The 17,765-nt window shown below is 43.9% G+C and overlaps 1 protein-coding gene across 1 annotated transcript in view; it reads left to right on the top strand.

Annotated features, from left to right (window-relative positions):
* Positions 1-7,335: 7,335 nt before the first annotated feature.
* Positions 7,336-17,765, top strand: part of SNTN (sentan, cilia apical structure protein) — a 38,491-nt gene continuing 28,061 nt past the window's right edge. Inside the window, exons 1-2 of the mRNA XM_089919521.1 lie at positions 7,336-7,489; positions 9,942-9,976. Coding sequence (XP_089775647.1) covers positions 7,380-7,489; positions 9,942-9,976 — 145 coding nt within the window. The 5' untranslated portion in view covers positions 7,336-7,379. The remainder of the gene's footprint in view (positions 7,490-9,941; positions 9,977-17,765) is intronic.

A 17,765-nucleotide genomic window follows, 5' to 3' on the forward strand; every position in this document is an offset into this window, starting at 1 on the left:
AAGGTGATCTCCGCGTCTTACTCTTCCGCCATCTTCCCGGAAGCTCCCAGGCATACATTTTTACCTCTCCCTAGCCAAATGAGGATGTTATCTCATTTTCAGTTTTTGTCAGTCTCATAGGTAAAAGAAAACTGTTATAACCTTGTTGTTTATATATTTATTTTGTGATGAGACTGTTTTTCTTAATGAATACCTTCCTTTAAGAGAAAACAACTCCAACAGTAGCTGGCAGATACTGTGCCCAAGAGTTTTATCTTTGCAACAATTCATGTGAGCTAGGTAGCATTATCCCTATTTTACAGATGAGGAAACTGAGGCACAAAGAAGTCAAGATCAGACACATGGGAGTACTGTAGTTAAAAAAAAAACTGACCTTGGAATCAGACTACCTGGGTTTCACCCACATCTCCACCACAACTATTAGCTGTGTGACCTTGGGCAAGTAGTTTAACCCCTCTCTGCTTCAGTTTCCTTTTTCTTTTTTAATGAGAGTAACAGTAGTACTCACCTTATAGTGTGATGTCAGGAAATAAACTAGGACTTTTATGCTATTGGTTTTAAGTGGTGAAGCCACGATTCAAATCCAGATCTCTGTGATCTGGAGTAGAAGCTCTTAAACACTTAAGCTATTTCTTTTAGTGACAGTGTATGATTACTAAACATTTTATATTCACTGAATTTATAGCTAGGCCTTTTCTCATGCTTAGAGGCCTTTAGGAAAAGCACCAACTCCATCCATTGCTGAAAACATACAAACCTGAGCATGTCTCGACTTGCTTAGTCTCAACTGTTTGGAAATTCTGGAACATGAAACCGTTCAGGGAAAGGACTGCCAAGGAAACATGAAAGCTATTAAATCGTTCAGGTGTTTCAGATCATTCCCATCTGAAATAGCACAGACGGTACAGATTTAGCTTTTAGAAAGACACAGATAAGAGAGAAGTTTTGAATGTTTTTTATCTACACATAACTATGCAGCCTCAGTTCATTTTTTGAGTGGAGCTGACTCTCCTCACAAAACAGCCTCTCAGCCAATTAAACAATCAATCGATTCATGTTTATTGAGTACCCGTATGCTAAGTACTGTGCTTAATACCCAAAATACAGCAGTAAACAAAGTTGACACATTCTCTATCGACACAGGATTTAAAATCTAGTGCAGTGCTGTCCAACAACAATTTCTACAGTGATAAAGACATTCAACTTCTGTACTGTCCAATATGGTAACCTCTAGCCACATGTGGCTATTAATCACTTAAAATATGACGAAGGAACTGAATTTTTACTTTCAGTTAACTTTATTGCGTTTAGATAGCCCTAAGCCGTTGACACAGTGCCTGGTACACAATTGGCACCCAACCTGTGTTGGTTAATGAACGTCAAATGATGAATGACTCTGTAAATGGATGGATCGATGAATGGATGGACATATATATATAAAGCAAGAATCTCTTCGGACTCATGCAACTATAAAGAAATGATTCCAAAGTGTGTTCCTTCCAAAAGTAACACTTGTTCTAAATTAGATATTTGAAAAGAGGTGATCTCAGAGTGTACGAATAGATAAGAATTCTTGCTGATAAGTGGTGTCAGTGATAGGCGGAGGTAACTGAGGTATCAGCTCATTTTTATTTAGGTGTTATTTTTAGGTATATTCTGTGCTCTGTGAATCCTACAAAGGGCTTAGCAACTTAAAATTGCTAGTGGGATTTGCTCAAGCAGACATGCTGTGTAACAATTTATCACCATGACAGGCGCTAAGGGGTTCAAGGCAACTTGCTGATGCCCCACTTCCCAGAGTCAGAGCTCAGGAGGAAATATACTGTGTTAGGGAAATTAGAACCCCCCAAATAGATTCTTCAGTTTATTAATATCTCTGCTGGGCTCAACATTGGCCATTTCTGTTTACAACTTGCTTTATTTGTATCCGTCCAATTTCAAACATACCACTAGGAAGACATATTGCCAGCTGTTTCAAGTTTTAAAAGGACAGTTTGATCAACACCATCTATTTAAACCCCATATACACACTATGGTGAGAAGGTGGTCCAAAATAGAGTAAAACAAAAGTGCTAAAGGAAAATAGATCTTGCGAGTATTCTGGGAATGCAAGTCTCTCCAGGTTAAATCACATTCCCTTCAGCACAGAAGCACCAGTGGAGATTTATATCATATTGTATTTTACTTCTTCAGTGCAGATTTGTCTCAAACTCTAACACCAGCCTAGAAAAAAGCTTCTGTTGGGTTTGAAAATTCATGTGCTGGAGACATAAACTGAGAAAAAGAAAGGCCTGAATGAAGGCTGAGCCCTGCAATTTCCTGGGGCAGGTCAGGAGTAGATAAGTAAGCTATCATATATAGAATGGATGAGCAACAAGGTCCTACTGTATAACACAGGTAACTATATTCAGTACCCCATGATAAACCATAATGGAAAAGAATATGAAAAAAAAGAATGTATATATTTGTGTAACAATCGCTTTGCTGTACAGCAGAAACTAACACAACTATGTAAATCAACCATACTTCAATATAAAAAAAAAAATGAGTAAAGGAAACAGGGGAGGGGACGGCCAAGATCCCCACCAGGATAATAGCAAAGGCTCAAAACACTCCCAGTTATTGAGCTGAGCAGTGCCATGACTTCTCCCGCTCTCGGAAACACAGAAAGTGGCTTATTAGAAATCAGGCAGCAGGCACACAGCCTCTGAAAGGTCCACAAGGGAGAGAGAGGGGAAAACATCACTCTATCATGTCTCCCCTGGATCCTTGGTTTTATAGTTCGGGATTTATGTCCTCACTTATTCTGTGTCTGGTCCCCTAAAGGACGTAAGACAATCGCGATTCTGTATGAGAACCATGCACGGGATTTTTTGAGGGAAAAAAAAAAAAAAATTCAGACTTTCTAACTAATTCAGATGAAGGTGGTTATAAGGGGAAAGAAAAAAACTGGAGAAATGAGGCACAGTAATAGCAAGGAAATTTTTACTCTCTGCCTTTTATATGTTTGGTTTAAAGCCTGAAAATGTGGTATTTATTCAAAAAATAAAAGTTTGAATGTATATCATTAAACACTCTCAGATGACTTTGAAAGCAAGCCTTTTCCCCGCCTAAGCTACCATCTCAGGAAAATACAAGCAAGCATTTCATCGTCAGGATGAACAATTCCTTCAGTCTTTCGAACGTCAAACCTCTTTAAGCATATTTTCTGGAGCTGAGCATTTTCGTCTGATTCCTTCTCCCTGTGGGCATTAAAATCCTAAATTAAGAACCCAAGGATTAACCAAAGAAATTAGAGACCCTCTTCGTGAGTGGGGGATTCCCGACAATCACAAAGCTTAAAATCTTTTTAATTATCTCTGTTAATTGACGGGATAATAAGCATCGATTCTACATACATGTGTGTTGGCCACATCACAGAAATTACCCGGCATGTTTTATTCACGCAGGGGCCGCAGGCTGCTCCAGTGACCAGTAGAAGCAGTTTCTCCCTCCCAAGCAAGCGTCAGAAAGGTCTGCAAAATGACAGTCACCAGTGGAAAATGAAAGGCTCTCGCTTTTTCTCCCATTACATTGTAAGATAATTAAAGCCCAGACCAATAAAACATCGAGCATTCTTATTCAGAAATCCGATTTTCACTACATCAGGGCAGGTAGTTAGATGCTTTAAGCCATCTGCTGGCAACCTCACCAGCCCGGCCCATAGCAAAGCCACGTTTTTGTTTTTGTTTTGTTTTTTTCATGTGGTTTTGCCAACAATGACCAACCAAAGAGAGGAGAAGAGTCTGACAAGGGAGCCCCTTGCATTGTTGACGAGCTTGGGGCCCCAGTGCCTGCTGGCTTGTGGATAACAAATGCAAAATAACTTTTTGATTAAAAACAGACAGACGAAAAAGGTATCGCGTAAAATATGTAACATGTGAGGGTCAAATTCTGCTACGTACTAACTGTATTTTCAGAAAGCCTGAATCTCTACCCTTCTGTGGGAGTGTGCTGGCCGTCACCATAGGGGTTTAATAGCAGGGTCCCATTATAAAGACAGGATCATCCCAGTGCCGACCATTAGGGCATCACAACAGCACAGGCATATAGAAATAGGTTAACAAAATGTAGATACCAAAGTTATTAGAGAGGCTAAATAAATAAATAAGGACCCAGCTACACAGTATGTGGAGGCAACTGGGACACTGACCGGGATGCATGGAGTTCCATAAAGGCGGTTACCGTTATTGGCAAAGAAGCATCGTGAGTGAGGGTATATAAACTGTAGGTATCAGGTCCGAAAACAGGCTCTTGGGCAAGTTACTTAAGCTCTCTGAGCTTGTTCGTTATTACACTGCAAGTATTTAAATAAGCTAATGTTTCTAAAGTTACACAGGGACTTCCATTTCTGGGAAGATGGAGTAGACGTATTTTCCCTAATCCTCCTAGTAAGTACAACTAAAAACCCTGGCCATTATACGTAAAACAAACACAAGTGTAAAAGGTGGAGGAGAGAAGACAGACTTAAGGGACTCCAGGATTCAAACCACAAGGCACTGGATTCCCTGGGGTTTCTTTTTGCAACATATATCCCAGGCTGCCCCGCGGCATGTGGGATCCTCCCGGGCCGAGGCACGAACCCACGTCCCCTGCATCGGCAGGCGGACTGTCAACCACTGCACCACCAGGGAAGCCCCAAACATTTTTTTAATGTTTTTTCCAGATGCTTTGACACTGTGTGTAAATAGTCTAAATGTTCCATGATATTGTGAAATTCAGGTATAGGGGAAAATGATATATTATCACCCGAACTGTCTGTAGATACTGCTATGCCTTTTTTTTTTTTTTTTTTTTTGGTTGCATTGGGTCTTCGTTGCTCCGCGCAGGCTTTCTCTAGTTGCGGCGAGCGGTGGCTACTCTTCGTTATGGTGCACGGGCTTCTCATTGTGGTGGCTTCTCTTGTTGCAGAGCACGGGCTCTAGGCATGCAGGCTTCAGTAGTTGTGACACGCAGGTTCAGTAGTTGTGGCTCACGGGCTCTAGAGCACGGGCTCAGTAGTTGTGGTGCACGGGCTCAGTAGTTGTGGCGCACGGGCTTAGTTGCTCCGCGGCATGTGGGATCTTCCCGGACCAGGGCTCGGACCCGTGTCCCCTGCCTTGGCAGGCAGATTCTTAACCACTGCGCCACCAGGGAAGCCCTGCTACGCCTTTTTGATCCTAAGTTTGATTCAGTCTTGAGGAGAAGGTTATGAATAAACCTGATTACCAGTATTTTGCTTCCATCAGCACCATCGTCATCACCACCATCATCATGCTTCTCGCCCATTTGTTTACCCCACCCTCCTATTCCAGCCTCTGCCCCAAGAGGTTGATTTCTCAGACTCCACCTCCCAGGCCTCCTTCCTGCTGGTTCCCTGATTGGTTTGGTCAACGGGAGGCACAGGCTGGAGATCAGAGCCTGGGGTATCTCTTCCCCACTCCCTCCCTGATTTGCCTCATTTGTAGCCGCGGCTGTCTCCCTTCATCCACGACTTCTGTCAAGTGGCCCCTGCTCCAAGAATCCTGCCCTCTCTGGGCTCCATCATCTGATTTCCTCTCCTTGCTCCTTCAGGACATGAGTGATAAGTCTTCCATCGCTTCTAGTCTCTGGGTGCCTCGACATCCATGTTTATTTTCCTAACCGTGACCGCTGAGTGATCCCTTCATGGGTGTCTCTGATGCCATCCGAGTTAGAGTCTGTGTCCTGCCAGGATCCTGATGACACGTCACCTCTACTGTCATCTCCGTGTCTATTATTGATTGCTCCCTGTGTATCAGACACTGTGCTTTCCATGAGAAATGTATTTCCATGAGGAAAGTATTATTTTATAAATGAGAAAGTAGACTTAGCCATTTTAAAGATCTTATCCCAGGTAACACAGATAGTAAATGGCAGAGTCAGAATTCAAACTACTCCAGAGCCTCTTTTTAACCACTGCCAACAGTTCTGCAATATAGTCCATGTCAGAATCATCTGGCGTGTTTCTTACAAATCCAGATTCTCAGAAACCTACTCAGAGCTCTCCACTGAGGAAACCAGCTGTTGGATTTAACGTGGGCAGTGAAGCTGGCTTAGCGTCATCACCTGCTCCGAGGGAGCTGATTGCATAGGTTAACTGACAACCGACGGGGCAGGCTGGCATTAAAACTCTGACCAGTACGGGCAACAGTAATTAGTGAGATCAATCAGACTCTCTCTCCCTCCCGTATTTAAATGAAAAATGCTAAGGAAATTAGTCGGGAGGTAGAGGGAGGACAGAAAAGAAAACCATAAAGAGAAGCAGGCCATTAATGAGCAAGTGGAGTGGCCATATGCTGGAGCAGTGACCAGTGATGCAGTAATGACAGCAGTGTCCCTGGAGCCAAGCGGAAGCCAGAACAATGACTATGCCTGGCTTCTCTTGAGATCTATCTCCTCTCACCCATCAACTCATCAGCGATGTAAGTAATCGCTGGTCATGTCTTCCCTGACCCAGACTCATTTGACTGAGCTGACATCCCCCAGCTTTTACAGAGCAAGCTCTAAGCAAACACAAGAGAAATAGCCTTCCTACTGGTCTTGCTGAATTTACGCTGTTCGTTTCTCTAAACCATTATTCACACTGAAAACTGAGTGATGTCTCCAGACTGTAATCTAAGTTTATCGGCCTCCTTGCCTAAAACTCACAAATGGTTTCCTATTCTCTTGACATAAAGTGAAAATTCCCTACCGTGGCCTCCCAGGTCCTGCGTCGTCTAGTCACCGTGCCTCCTCTTCATCCTCACCTGGAGCCTCCCTCCCCCTCAGCCTCTCTGGTCCAGCTACCCTGGCCTTCTTTCAGTCCCTCCCAATCACCACACTCCCTCCTGCCACTGGGTTTACCACAGGCTGTTCCATCTGCCTACAATGTGGATCCCTTGCCCTTTCACCTGCTTCATTCCTTCCTACTCGGCATCAAACATCACCTCCCCAGGGATGTCTCCCTCACCTCCCTGACTGACACCAACCTCATAGCATCCCCCTTGCACGGTATTGTCACAGGGGTGACTTCTTTTGCGATTACGTGATTAATATCAGCCTTGACCACTAAGCTCTCTGGGATCAAAGTCCATGGCTGAGTTTTCTCACTGTTGTGTCCCCAGTACCTTGTACGGTGTCTGGCCCACAGCAGACACTCAAATATTTTTTTTTTTTTTTTTTTGACACTCAAATATTTGTTGACTATGGCATGACTGGTTTAATGTCTGCCTGCAAATAACACTAGGGAAAGGCTCTTCTGCAAGGGCCACTGTATAGTTGCTATGGAACAAATGACAGTAGTAACAGTGGGCAAGTAACTGCCGCTTAGGAAGGGCCAACACACAACAGGAGAGCAGAGTATGTGTGGCTGTATGCACAGTACCCAGGACCAAGCACTCCACTTGGAAGGGGAGCCCAATCCTTCTGCAGCCGCAACATCTACTTTAGCACCTAGGACAATGCCCAGAAGGTCAGTGGCGCTTGGCTCTCCTTTATCGAGTTTCATTTAAGCTTGCAGGTCTATTTCCAGAGTTCATGGCTACAACTTGGTAGCCAAAATGGTGCCAGTTTGGTGCCTGTTACCCACCTCAATCCCGCTTTCAACTGAGTTGGAAAATTAAAGAGAACAAATTTGCAGCTTTGATTGCAAACTGAAAAAGTGATACAATTAACACAAATGTCTTTGATTGCCTCTTGAAAAACATTTGTAAATCAAAATTGGTAATGCTTTTAAGGGTATGACATATTCTTTCAAATTATCCATGAGAGAGGGAAGTGGTTTCGGATCATGCAAATGTGTAAATTTATGCCTAATAAATGAAAAATATTCTTCCTTACATAATTCCCTTTAGGGGACCTGCTTTAGTTCAAAAAAGTTTTTGAACACTTGACAGGTGCCAGGTATTCTGCTGGGCCAGGGGTAGGAGTTATGGAGAATCTGCAGAACTCTTGCTGTCAAGGGCCTCACACTCTGATGGAGGAGATCGTGGCAAAAGAAAATAACACGAGCCATGTTGCAAGTGTACGTCGTGTAAAGTGTATGTAGGATAAAGTGCACATCCTTTGTCCTATGAAGGAGATAAGGGTGCAGTGTTTTTGTTTGTTTGTTTTGTTTTTTTGAGGTACGCAGGCCTCTCACCGCTGTGGCCCCTCCCGCCGCGGAGCACAGGCTCCGGACACGCTGGCCCAGCGGCCACGGCCCACGGGCCCAGCCGCTCCGCGGCACGCGGGACCCTCCCGGACCGGGGCACGAACCCGCGTCCCCTGCATCGGCAGGCAGACTCTCGACCGCTGCGCCACCAGGGAAGCCTGGGTGCAGAGTTTTTTGAAAATTAGGAGTAGCTCATGGAGAAGGCCATAAAAAGTCCAAGATATCATAGAGTCCAGCTTCCTAACTTTACAAGTAAGAAAAATGAGGTCCCCAAAGGTCACGATCTCTTAACTAGTTAGTGCCAAACCAGATCTCGAACCCAAAAGTTCCCTTTAAAGAGCTGTCAAAGATATGACCAAGTTCTACTGTTCTTACTGGCTTTCTCCAAACCACTCCAGCCACTGGGGGTTGAAGTATCAAGCAAATGTTGTTTGCTTTTTTTTTTTTTTTTTTGCTGTACACCGGCCTCTCACTGCTGTGGCCTCTCCCGTTGCAGAGCACAGGCTCCGGATGCGCAGGCTCAGCGGCCATGGCGCACAGGCTTAGTTGCTCCGCGGCATGTGGGATCTTCCCGGACTGGGACACAAACCCGCGTCCCCTGCATCAGCAGGCGGACTCTCAACCACTGCGCCACCAGGGAAGCCCTTGTCTGCTTTTTATAAGGGAGCAGCAAGGTCCATCTCCCTGCCTCCCATCTGGTCCCTTTCCACTCTCCTTCCCATATATCAGGTGGAATAACTTCCCCAAATGCAAATCTGATCATGCCACCCCTTTCCTTCCCACTACCCTTAGGCTAACAACCTGCGTCCATCCTAAGGCTCACTCCAAGTGCTCTGGTCCTGACCCTTGACTGCAGCCTCCTCTTCCACCACTATCTCCTTCCCTCTCCATGTTCCAGCCATGCTGTTCTTCCTCTGGTTCTTCAATCTTGCCATGCTTTCTCCCGCTTCCGGGGCTCAGCACGCCCTGTTCCCTCTGCTTGGAACACTCTTCCTCCTTCTTCACCTAATGATTCATTTGGTTGAGATAAAATACCATTACCCTGACCTGTAGACTGGGTTAGTCCTTCCCTGCCCTCTGTATGCGCTCTGCCATTGCTCTGTATTGAATCACGGGTTGAACATCTGCCTTCTGCGCTAGACTCTAAGCCCCAAGAGTGTGGGAACATCTCAGTCATTCACTGATGCGTCCCCACGCCCTAGCACAGTAGGTAGATTCTTAGGTAGGCTAAGCTGCTGGAACAAATAACACTTCAAATCCTCAGTCTTTTACAAAACAAGAAGTTATTTTTTTCTTTTTTATGTGACAGTTCAGAGTCAGGGTTCCAGGTGGGTGGCAGTCCTACTCCATGCCACCATGTAGGGACACAGGCTGATGTGGCTTGTGGCTTCAAGATGTGGCTTGCAAAGTACTCCTGATAATTTCTGTGTTAATTGGCTGGAAACAGGAAAGGGCACGGGAAGAGGCTGCATAGAAGGCAACCACTTCGCTTCTGCTCCTTTTCCATTGGAGGGCATTTGGTCATACGGTCACAAAAGGCTACACAAAAGGCTAGGATATGTGGGGCCAGCCATTGCCAAGTATTGTACTTCTTTACCATGTGACAAGGGGAGAAAGGATTTTGAAAGACAGATGGCAGCTCCACCAGAACGCTCAGGGCAGATTTACTGAAAATAAATTAATTTTTAAATCATTATATTGCTCTACTTTAGATGCTGATATCAGTACCCAAACTCCCAGAATCATTATGTTTCTATCATTTTGTTGGCAGCATTTCAATATCCAAACAACTGGCTTTAATAAAAGGTAAGGCCTGGTGTGACAGAGATGTATGTGTTCCTTCTCTACCGTGAGAGCATGCCAAGAGTTAAAAATAATAGGACACCAAAGAATGCCAACGATGCAAGAGAACTTGCAGATAAATCATCAAGCATTTATGATGTTCTTTTTGTTCTTGTTTTTATTTTTTTATAAATTTATTTATTTGGGGCTGCATTGGGTCTTTGTTGCTGCGCGCGGGCTTTCTCTAGTTGTGGCGAGCGGGGGCTACTCTTCCTTGTGGTGTGCAGGCGTCTCATTGCGGTGGCTTCTCTTTGTTGTGGAGCATGGGCTCTAGGCATGCGGGCTTCAATAGTTGTGGCTTGCGAGCTGTAGAGAGCAGGCTCACTACTTGTGGCACACAGGCTTTGTTGCTCCACGGCATGTGGGATCTTCCCAGACCAGGGCTCGAACCCATGTCCCTTGCATTGGCAGGCGGATTCTTAACCACTGCGCCATCAGGGAAGCCCCTGATGTTCTTTTTAAACATTTGGGAATTGAGGTCCAGTGATAGGAATTAGCTCACCCGAATCTAAAGGCCCAGCTATAATAGGAGCATGGATCCCTGACTCCTAATTCAGTGTTCATCCCACCATAGCCAGTTGGCCCTCCATGGGCAGGACCCTCAGTGTGTCCAAGTCAGCATCTGACTCGTAAACCTTCAGTGGTATTCAGGGTGCAATCAGTCCCCAACTGCCTCTGTTGATCGATCAAGACATAGTGTGGCAAACTCCCGAGGTGTACACATTTGCCGTCAGCATTCCATTTTATAGGTAGAATATTTTTAGAGCCAACAATGCTGTCATGGAAATAACAGTATAAGAAAAAATATACTCATATACTGGGATCATTATCTTATTCCAAAACATGTGGCTTCTTTATAGAGTAACAAGCACAGCTGGATTCTATTATATTGCAGTTAGTTTTCCTCCTAGCTGGCTGGTCTATGTCTCCAGAGGAGATGCTTTATATTTCTATTGAAATAAATCTTCATCTTGGTGAGAATATTATTGTTACACTATCACAACACAAGAGACCTATGATTTCTGTTTCACAATTTCAGGCACTTTTGATAATGTCAATGACAAAATATCATGTCCATGACATGATAAATATCCATGACATTTCTCATATAACAGCCTCCTCTGAGAGGCTGAGGGGGGAGTGTAACTCTCTATCATCCACACTGCCCACCAATACACAGACACACACACACACACACACACACACACACACACATCATTCCTGGCACCAGACTCCTTACAGTAGACAACTGGGCCACATTTATTCCCATGCCTTAAGAAAACACAGGATAAATATGGCTCATCTTGCCAGAATGTATTGTATTCAATGGTAATTTTAAGTGTTATTCACTGAAATCAAGCAGGGCTAGATCATGGAATAGAAGTCAGTACCAACCCACATTTTCACTTCTGGCTGTTTGGGCTTATGCCCTTGATCTCTCGGGGGAGGTGGATAGAAATGGGTGTTGAGTACATATTTGCCTGTAGCATCCAAAGTAGTTTTATAGTGGAAAAGCTTGAAAAGTGCTAGAGTATTGGGGAAACTATCGATCTAGCGAGAAAACAGAAGAGATCTAATTTTTAGTTCTGCCATGTACGACTGACGCATACTGGGAAAAACCACGTTTCTCCTGTGGGTCTTCATTTCTTTGTTTGAAAAAATAACTAATATTAAGAAAAGTTCTAAAATGAGGTGATTCTGACACTTTGCTGTACTGAGGTTTGTGTTTCTACTACACTAAAGTGTTAGGAACTCACTAGATGAAATGTTTCACATTTTAGGTTCCACTTTCCAGGGCAAGTGAGGAGAAGGAGGCAGGGATTGTTCTCAAGTTCAAGTCAGCTCAGTTCAGCACATGTCTATGCTAAGGCATACAACGCGCCAGGGCCTGGGAATGAATGCAGTGATAAATAAGATGCAGTGACTGACCTCAGGGAACACACAGTCTAGAGCTGCACTGTTCAATATGGTAGCCACTAGCCACCTGTGGATATGGAACACTTAAAATGTGGTTAGTCTGAATCCAGTTGTGCTGTAAGTGTAAAATATATGACAGATTTAAGAGACTTAATAGGAAAAAGTGTAACATATCTGAGTAATTTGTTCATGTTGATGACATGCTGAAATGATATTTTGATAAATTGGGTTAAATAATATATTTCTAAAATAATTTTATCTGCGTCATTTTACTTTCTTAATGTGGCTACTTAGAAAAAATTTCATTATAATTCAGGCTCGTATTACATTTCTTTTGGACAGCACTGATCTAGAAGGTAACTGAGACAGATAAACAGTGTTTCAGTCTGAAGGTTATAACAAGCTTATGTTTAGGGAAGTAGAAAAGCACAAAGGAGGGGCAGGTAGCCCTATCCCAGGGTTTGGGAAAGAATCCTGCAGGATACACTGCCTGAAAAACAAGATCTAGAGGTAGCATGCATCACGGTGAGGAACCAGACTGACTGTGTGACCTTAAGCAAGCTACTTAACCTCTCTGTGCTTCAGTTTCCTCATCTATAAAGTGGAGATGATACTGGAACCCACCTCGGAGGACTGATGTAAGAATTAAATGAGTCAAATCATATACACCCCATAAAGAAGTGGCTGGCATACAGAGCGTGGGCTCCATAATCGCCCATCACAATGCAAGCTCCAGGAACCAAGGAGTTGTTCTCTTAATATTGCTCACTTAATATTGCTCTGTCCCCAGAACTAGGACAAGGCCCGGCAATAAGTACTTGCTGGGAGGACAGAGTGTGTAAGGAACTGCAGACAGTTTAGTATTATTAAAGCATAAAAAGTGAGGTAGGAGCTAGCAGGAAATGTAGACATGAAGTGCCTGGATTAACACCCCCCACCCCCATTCTAAAGGCAAGAGAGGCAATAAGAGACACCCAAAAAGAAACATCAATCCTTTGCATTTTTAATGGCACTTCGCTCTTTACAATATGCTTTCACATATTCGCCCACAACTCTGTGAGGCAGACAGGGCAGGAATTAGGAGGCAACACACTGAGTTTATTAAGGGAAGAACCCAACCATAAAAAGAGGAAACCAAAAAATGCCTCACAAAGTCTCATCAGTATTGGTAGGATAAGCGGAGTTCGTTTTTATCTTTTATTTTAAATTTTTTTCTAGTTCGGTTTTTACCACGAGCATATGTTATTTTATAGTCAGGGAAAATGCATGCTGTGTTAAAATGAATGGAGGAGAAGGAAGAGAAGTGGGCTAGTCCAGATGGAGTCCCCATTTAGAGAGCAGTCAGACCTGAACTTCATCAGAGGACTGGGAAACGTCTGGTTCCACAGCCTCCATGGAGATGCCCTTAGAAGGAGTTATTCCAAAGTGGCAGGTCTTTCTGTGGCCTTTGAAGGCAGACAGACTTTCGAATCTTTCCTCTGCCACCCGGGAGCAATGTGACCTTAAGATTCTTAATCTCTCCATGTGTCAGTTTCCAATACGTAAAATAGAGACACAAATAGTACCTACCCTTCTGGGTTTATGAAGCATTAAATAAGCTTATGTTTGAAAGGCATCTGGCACATAGTAAGCAAGAAAGGTGTCTAGGGCTTCCCTGGTGGCGCAGTGGTTGACAGTCCGCCTGCCGATGCAGGGGACACGGGTTCGTGCCCCGGTCTGGGAAGATCCCACATGCCGCGGAGCGGCTGGGCCCGTGAGCCATGGCCGCTGAGCCTGCGCGTCCGCAGCCTGTGCTCCGCAACGGGAGAGGCCGCGACAGTGAGAGGCCCGCGTACCGCAAAAAAAAAAAGAAAAAGAAAGGTGTCTATCATTACTTGCAAGCTCACTCACAGCTTGGAAGCTCACCCATTCCTTTCCAGAAGGGCACAGCCAGGGGAGGAAGAGGTTACTGTCCCCCATGAGAAGTCTCAGACCCAGCAAAACAACCCATACTAAAGCCCTGTCTAGTTATTCTGGGTTATGAATAAATAAATCAACTGGTAAAAGTTACAGAATGGACATTTACCTCCGAAGGAATTAAGGTGTTTCTTCTAAGCACTTTGCTTCTTAAAAACAAGACTATTTATAAACAGAGTTTATTCTTTAGCCACTTAAATGCCAAGTTACCGCCATACAGCTCCTCACCACCTCAACCCCACCTCCCAGGGAAGGGAGACATGAGCTAAAAGAAATATGCCATCTCCTTGTTTTTGATGAGCAGGAAAATCTTGGGTAATTGAGGAAAAAAATCCCAATTTTACTTTTTTAATTTATTTATTTTTGGCTGTGTTGGGTCTTCGTTGCTGTGCGCAGGCTTTCTCTAGTTGTGGTGAGCGGGGGCTACTCTTCATTGCGGTGTACGGGCTTCTCACTGCAGTGGCCTCTCCTATTGCGGAGCACGGGCTCTAGGTGCGAGGGCTTCAGTAGTTGTGGTGCATGGGCTTCAGTAGTTGTGGCACGCGGGCTCTAGAGCACAGGCTCAGTAGTTGTGGCACACGGGCTTCTCACTGCAGTGGCCTCTCCTATTGCGGAGCACGGGCTCTAGGCATGCGGGCTTCAGTAGTTGTGGCTTGCAGGCTCAGTAGTTGTGGCGCACGGGCTCAGTTGCTCCACAGCATGTGGGATTTTCCTGGACCAGGGCTCGAACTCGGGTCCCCTGCACTGGCAGGCGGACTTCCAACCACTGTGCCACCAGGGAAGCCAAAAAATCCCAATTTTAAATGTGGGTTTCAGGATGTGGCAGAAGTGAAGGGAAGAGGTGGATAAGGATAGGAGGGAAAAGAGCTAAAAATTGAATGCAAAGAAGCAGGGAACTTTCTGAGTCTGGGATAGTAGTCTAGATGGAGAGCCAGCCACTGGACTAGCAGACAGAAGCCACAGGTCAGGATGGGACTGAGGATCAGAAACCAAAGAGGAAATCAAGGAGTAGGAAGCTAAGGGCACAGATTCTGCAGACATTGATTCGACAGATTTGTGAAGCACCTCCTAGATCCTAGGCACTGTTCTAAGTGCTGAAGTTTCCACAGAAGAGAAGACAGGCAAAACATTCCTATCTTCTTAAGGCTTGTGTTTTCAACATGGATTCATATTCAAGCTCTGCCACTTATTAATGTGTCCTCAGCAAGATCCTATCCTTTCTTCATCTATACAATGGTATAATCATGGAGAGACATACAGTGTTCATGGGTTGGAAGAGTCAACATAGTAGATACCAGTTCTCCCCAAGTTGCTCTCTAAGTTTAATGAAAAACAACAACATTCAAGTTGTTTTAAAAAAAAACAGACAAACTTATTCTAAACTTTATGTGGGAAGGGGACTAAAATAGTCAAAACTGTAAACATCTCAAATGTCCTTTGGTGGTGAATGTGGTACATACATATCATGGAATACTACTCAATGAAAAGGAAAATACCATCACTACATGCAACAACTTGGATAAAATGCAAGGGAGGGGCTTCCCTGGTGGCAAAATAGTTAAGAATCCGCCTGCCAGTGCAGGGGACATGGGTTCGAGCCCTGGTCCAGGAAGATCCCACGTGCCGTGGAGCAACAAAGCCTGTGTGCCACAACTACTGAGCCTGTGTGGCCAAACTACTGAAGCCTGTGCGCCTAGAGCCCGTGCTCCACAGCAAGAGAAGCCACGACAGTGAGAAGCCTGCCCACTGCAACAAAGAGTAGCTCTGCTCGCTGCAACTAGAGAAAACCTGCTCGCAGCAACGGAGACCCAACGCAGTCAAAAATCAAATAAATAAATTTATTTTTTAAAAAAACGCAAGGGAATCACAACATTGTAAAGCAACTATACCCCAATAAAAAAATAAAAACAGGAAAAAAAAACCTCAAGGGAATGATGCTGAGTTTAAAAAGCCATTCTCAGAGAACTTCTGTATGATTCCATTCACAGAACATTTGTTGTTGCATAACATATGAAGATGGAGAACAGATTAGTGATTGCCAGGGGTTAGGGATGGGGGAGGGGGCAGGTAGAAAGATTGGCTGTAACTATAAAGGGTTACTATGAGAGAATCTTGTGCTGGAGGTACAGTTCTGTATACTGATTGTGGTGATAGTTACCCAAAGGTACACATTTGGTAACATTGCCTAGAACTACACACACACACACACACACACACACACACACACACACACACACACACACACACACACAGGATGAGGGCATATGTAACTGGTAAAATCTGAAGAAACTGTGGATTGTATCAATGTCAGTCTCTTGCTTTGGATGTTGTACTGTAATTATGCAAGATGTTTCTTGGGGGAACAGGTGCGGGAGATTGTTTTTGCGTATTTATTGGCAATTTCCTGTAAATTTATAATCATATCAAAATAAAAAGGTTAAAAACGCAATAAAAATTTAAATGGTATAATAATCCCTATGGTGGTTATGAGAAGTAAATATACAATTTATTAAAGTATCTGGCACACAATAGGTGCGCAATAAATGGCAGCTCCAACTTCCTATCCCAACCAGATTGCTGCTTACACACATGTCCTTGACTTGCTCTAGCTTGGAGCAAATAAGTGGGTACTCTTGAGTGTGGGGCAAAAAAGAGTTATCCATTTGCGGGACCAGGAAGTCCGAATGCCTCAAGCTTCGGCCTAATTGTGGGTGAAATGACACGGGGGGATGGAGAGGACACACATTTCCTCATGCAAGAGAGAGAGAGGCCAACACATTGATTAGAATGCTTTGGCAGGTGTTTATGCACACCATTTACTGTTTAGTTGGAGTCCTGTTCAGAGATACAGTAAAAACTGAGAAGGTCCACAGTTCTTTTCCCTTCATCCATTCCTCTTAACTCTTGTCATTCCATCTAACTTTTTTAAAATTTTTATTTTATATTGGGGTATAGTTGATTAACCATGTTGTGTATTGAACTTTAATTTAAAAAAAAACACTAAATGCTTAAAATCTTTTAATGCCCTCTCTGTACATCTGATGGAAAATCCTGATTCCTTTCCAGAACCTAGGAGCCCTGGATGGTCTAGCCCCTGCCAACCTTTCTAATGAAACACACTTTCAGCCTCTAGACTCCAGCCACAACTGTCTCCTTTCAGCTCCTCCAATGTGCCAGGCTCCTGATCTGAGCCTTCACATATGCTGTTCCCTGAGCCTGGAACACTCAAAACAACCCTAATCCCAGGCTGACCCACCCCAGCAGGTCCTTCCCACCGTATTGGTCTTAGCTTAAATATTAATCTACTTATATAGTAGATGCCTCCAAGACAACCTATCTCAGTACTTTTCCTCTGAGACCTACTCTGTAATTTTCTATTTCTTCTGTTTCTATACCTTCTTTGCCTCATACAGGTTGCAAATATGCATAATATATGTGTATATGGAGAAATAAATAATTGTCAAATATGTATAAAACAAATATATGTATACACACATATCCTCTTGATTATTATTTATTACCCCACTAGATTGTAATATAGATGAGGGCAGAGGCCACATCTGGTTCTGTCACTTCTATGTGCTGAACAGCTCAGAAAGTACCAGAAACACAGTAAGTGCTCGATACAAAAGTCACAAATATCTGACTGATCACCTTTCTTTGAATCCATGATTGTTGCGCTTTACCTGGGCAGAAAGCTGTTGGATTTTGTTTTCTCTTCTTCCTATTCATTCATTCAACAGCATTTACTGGCGCCTACTACATAGCAGGCATTTGTGCTCGTCACTGGGAATATAGTGATAAAAAAAGCTATGATCTCTGGCCTCATGGAGCTTGTATTCTAGTTAGAGAGAAAGATGATTAAACATGCAATAAGCGT

This window comes from Delphinapterus leucas, chromosome 10 (assembly GCF_059928025.1).
Source record: "Delphinapterus leucas isolate spDelLeu-1000000601 "Yukka" chromosome 10, BTC_Dleu_Yukka2, whole genome shotgun sequence".
Taxonomy (NCBI): Eukaryota; Metazoa; Chordata; class Mammalia; order Artiodactyla; family Monodontidae; genus Delphinapterus; species Delphinapterus leucas.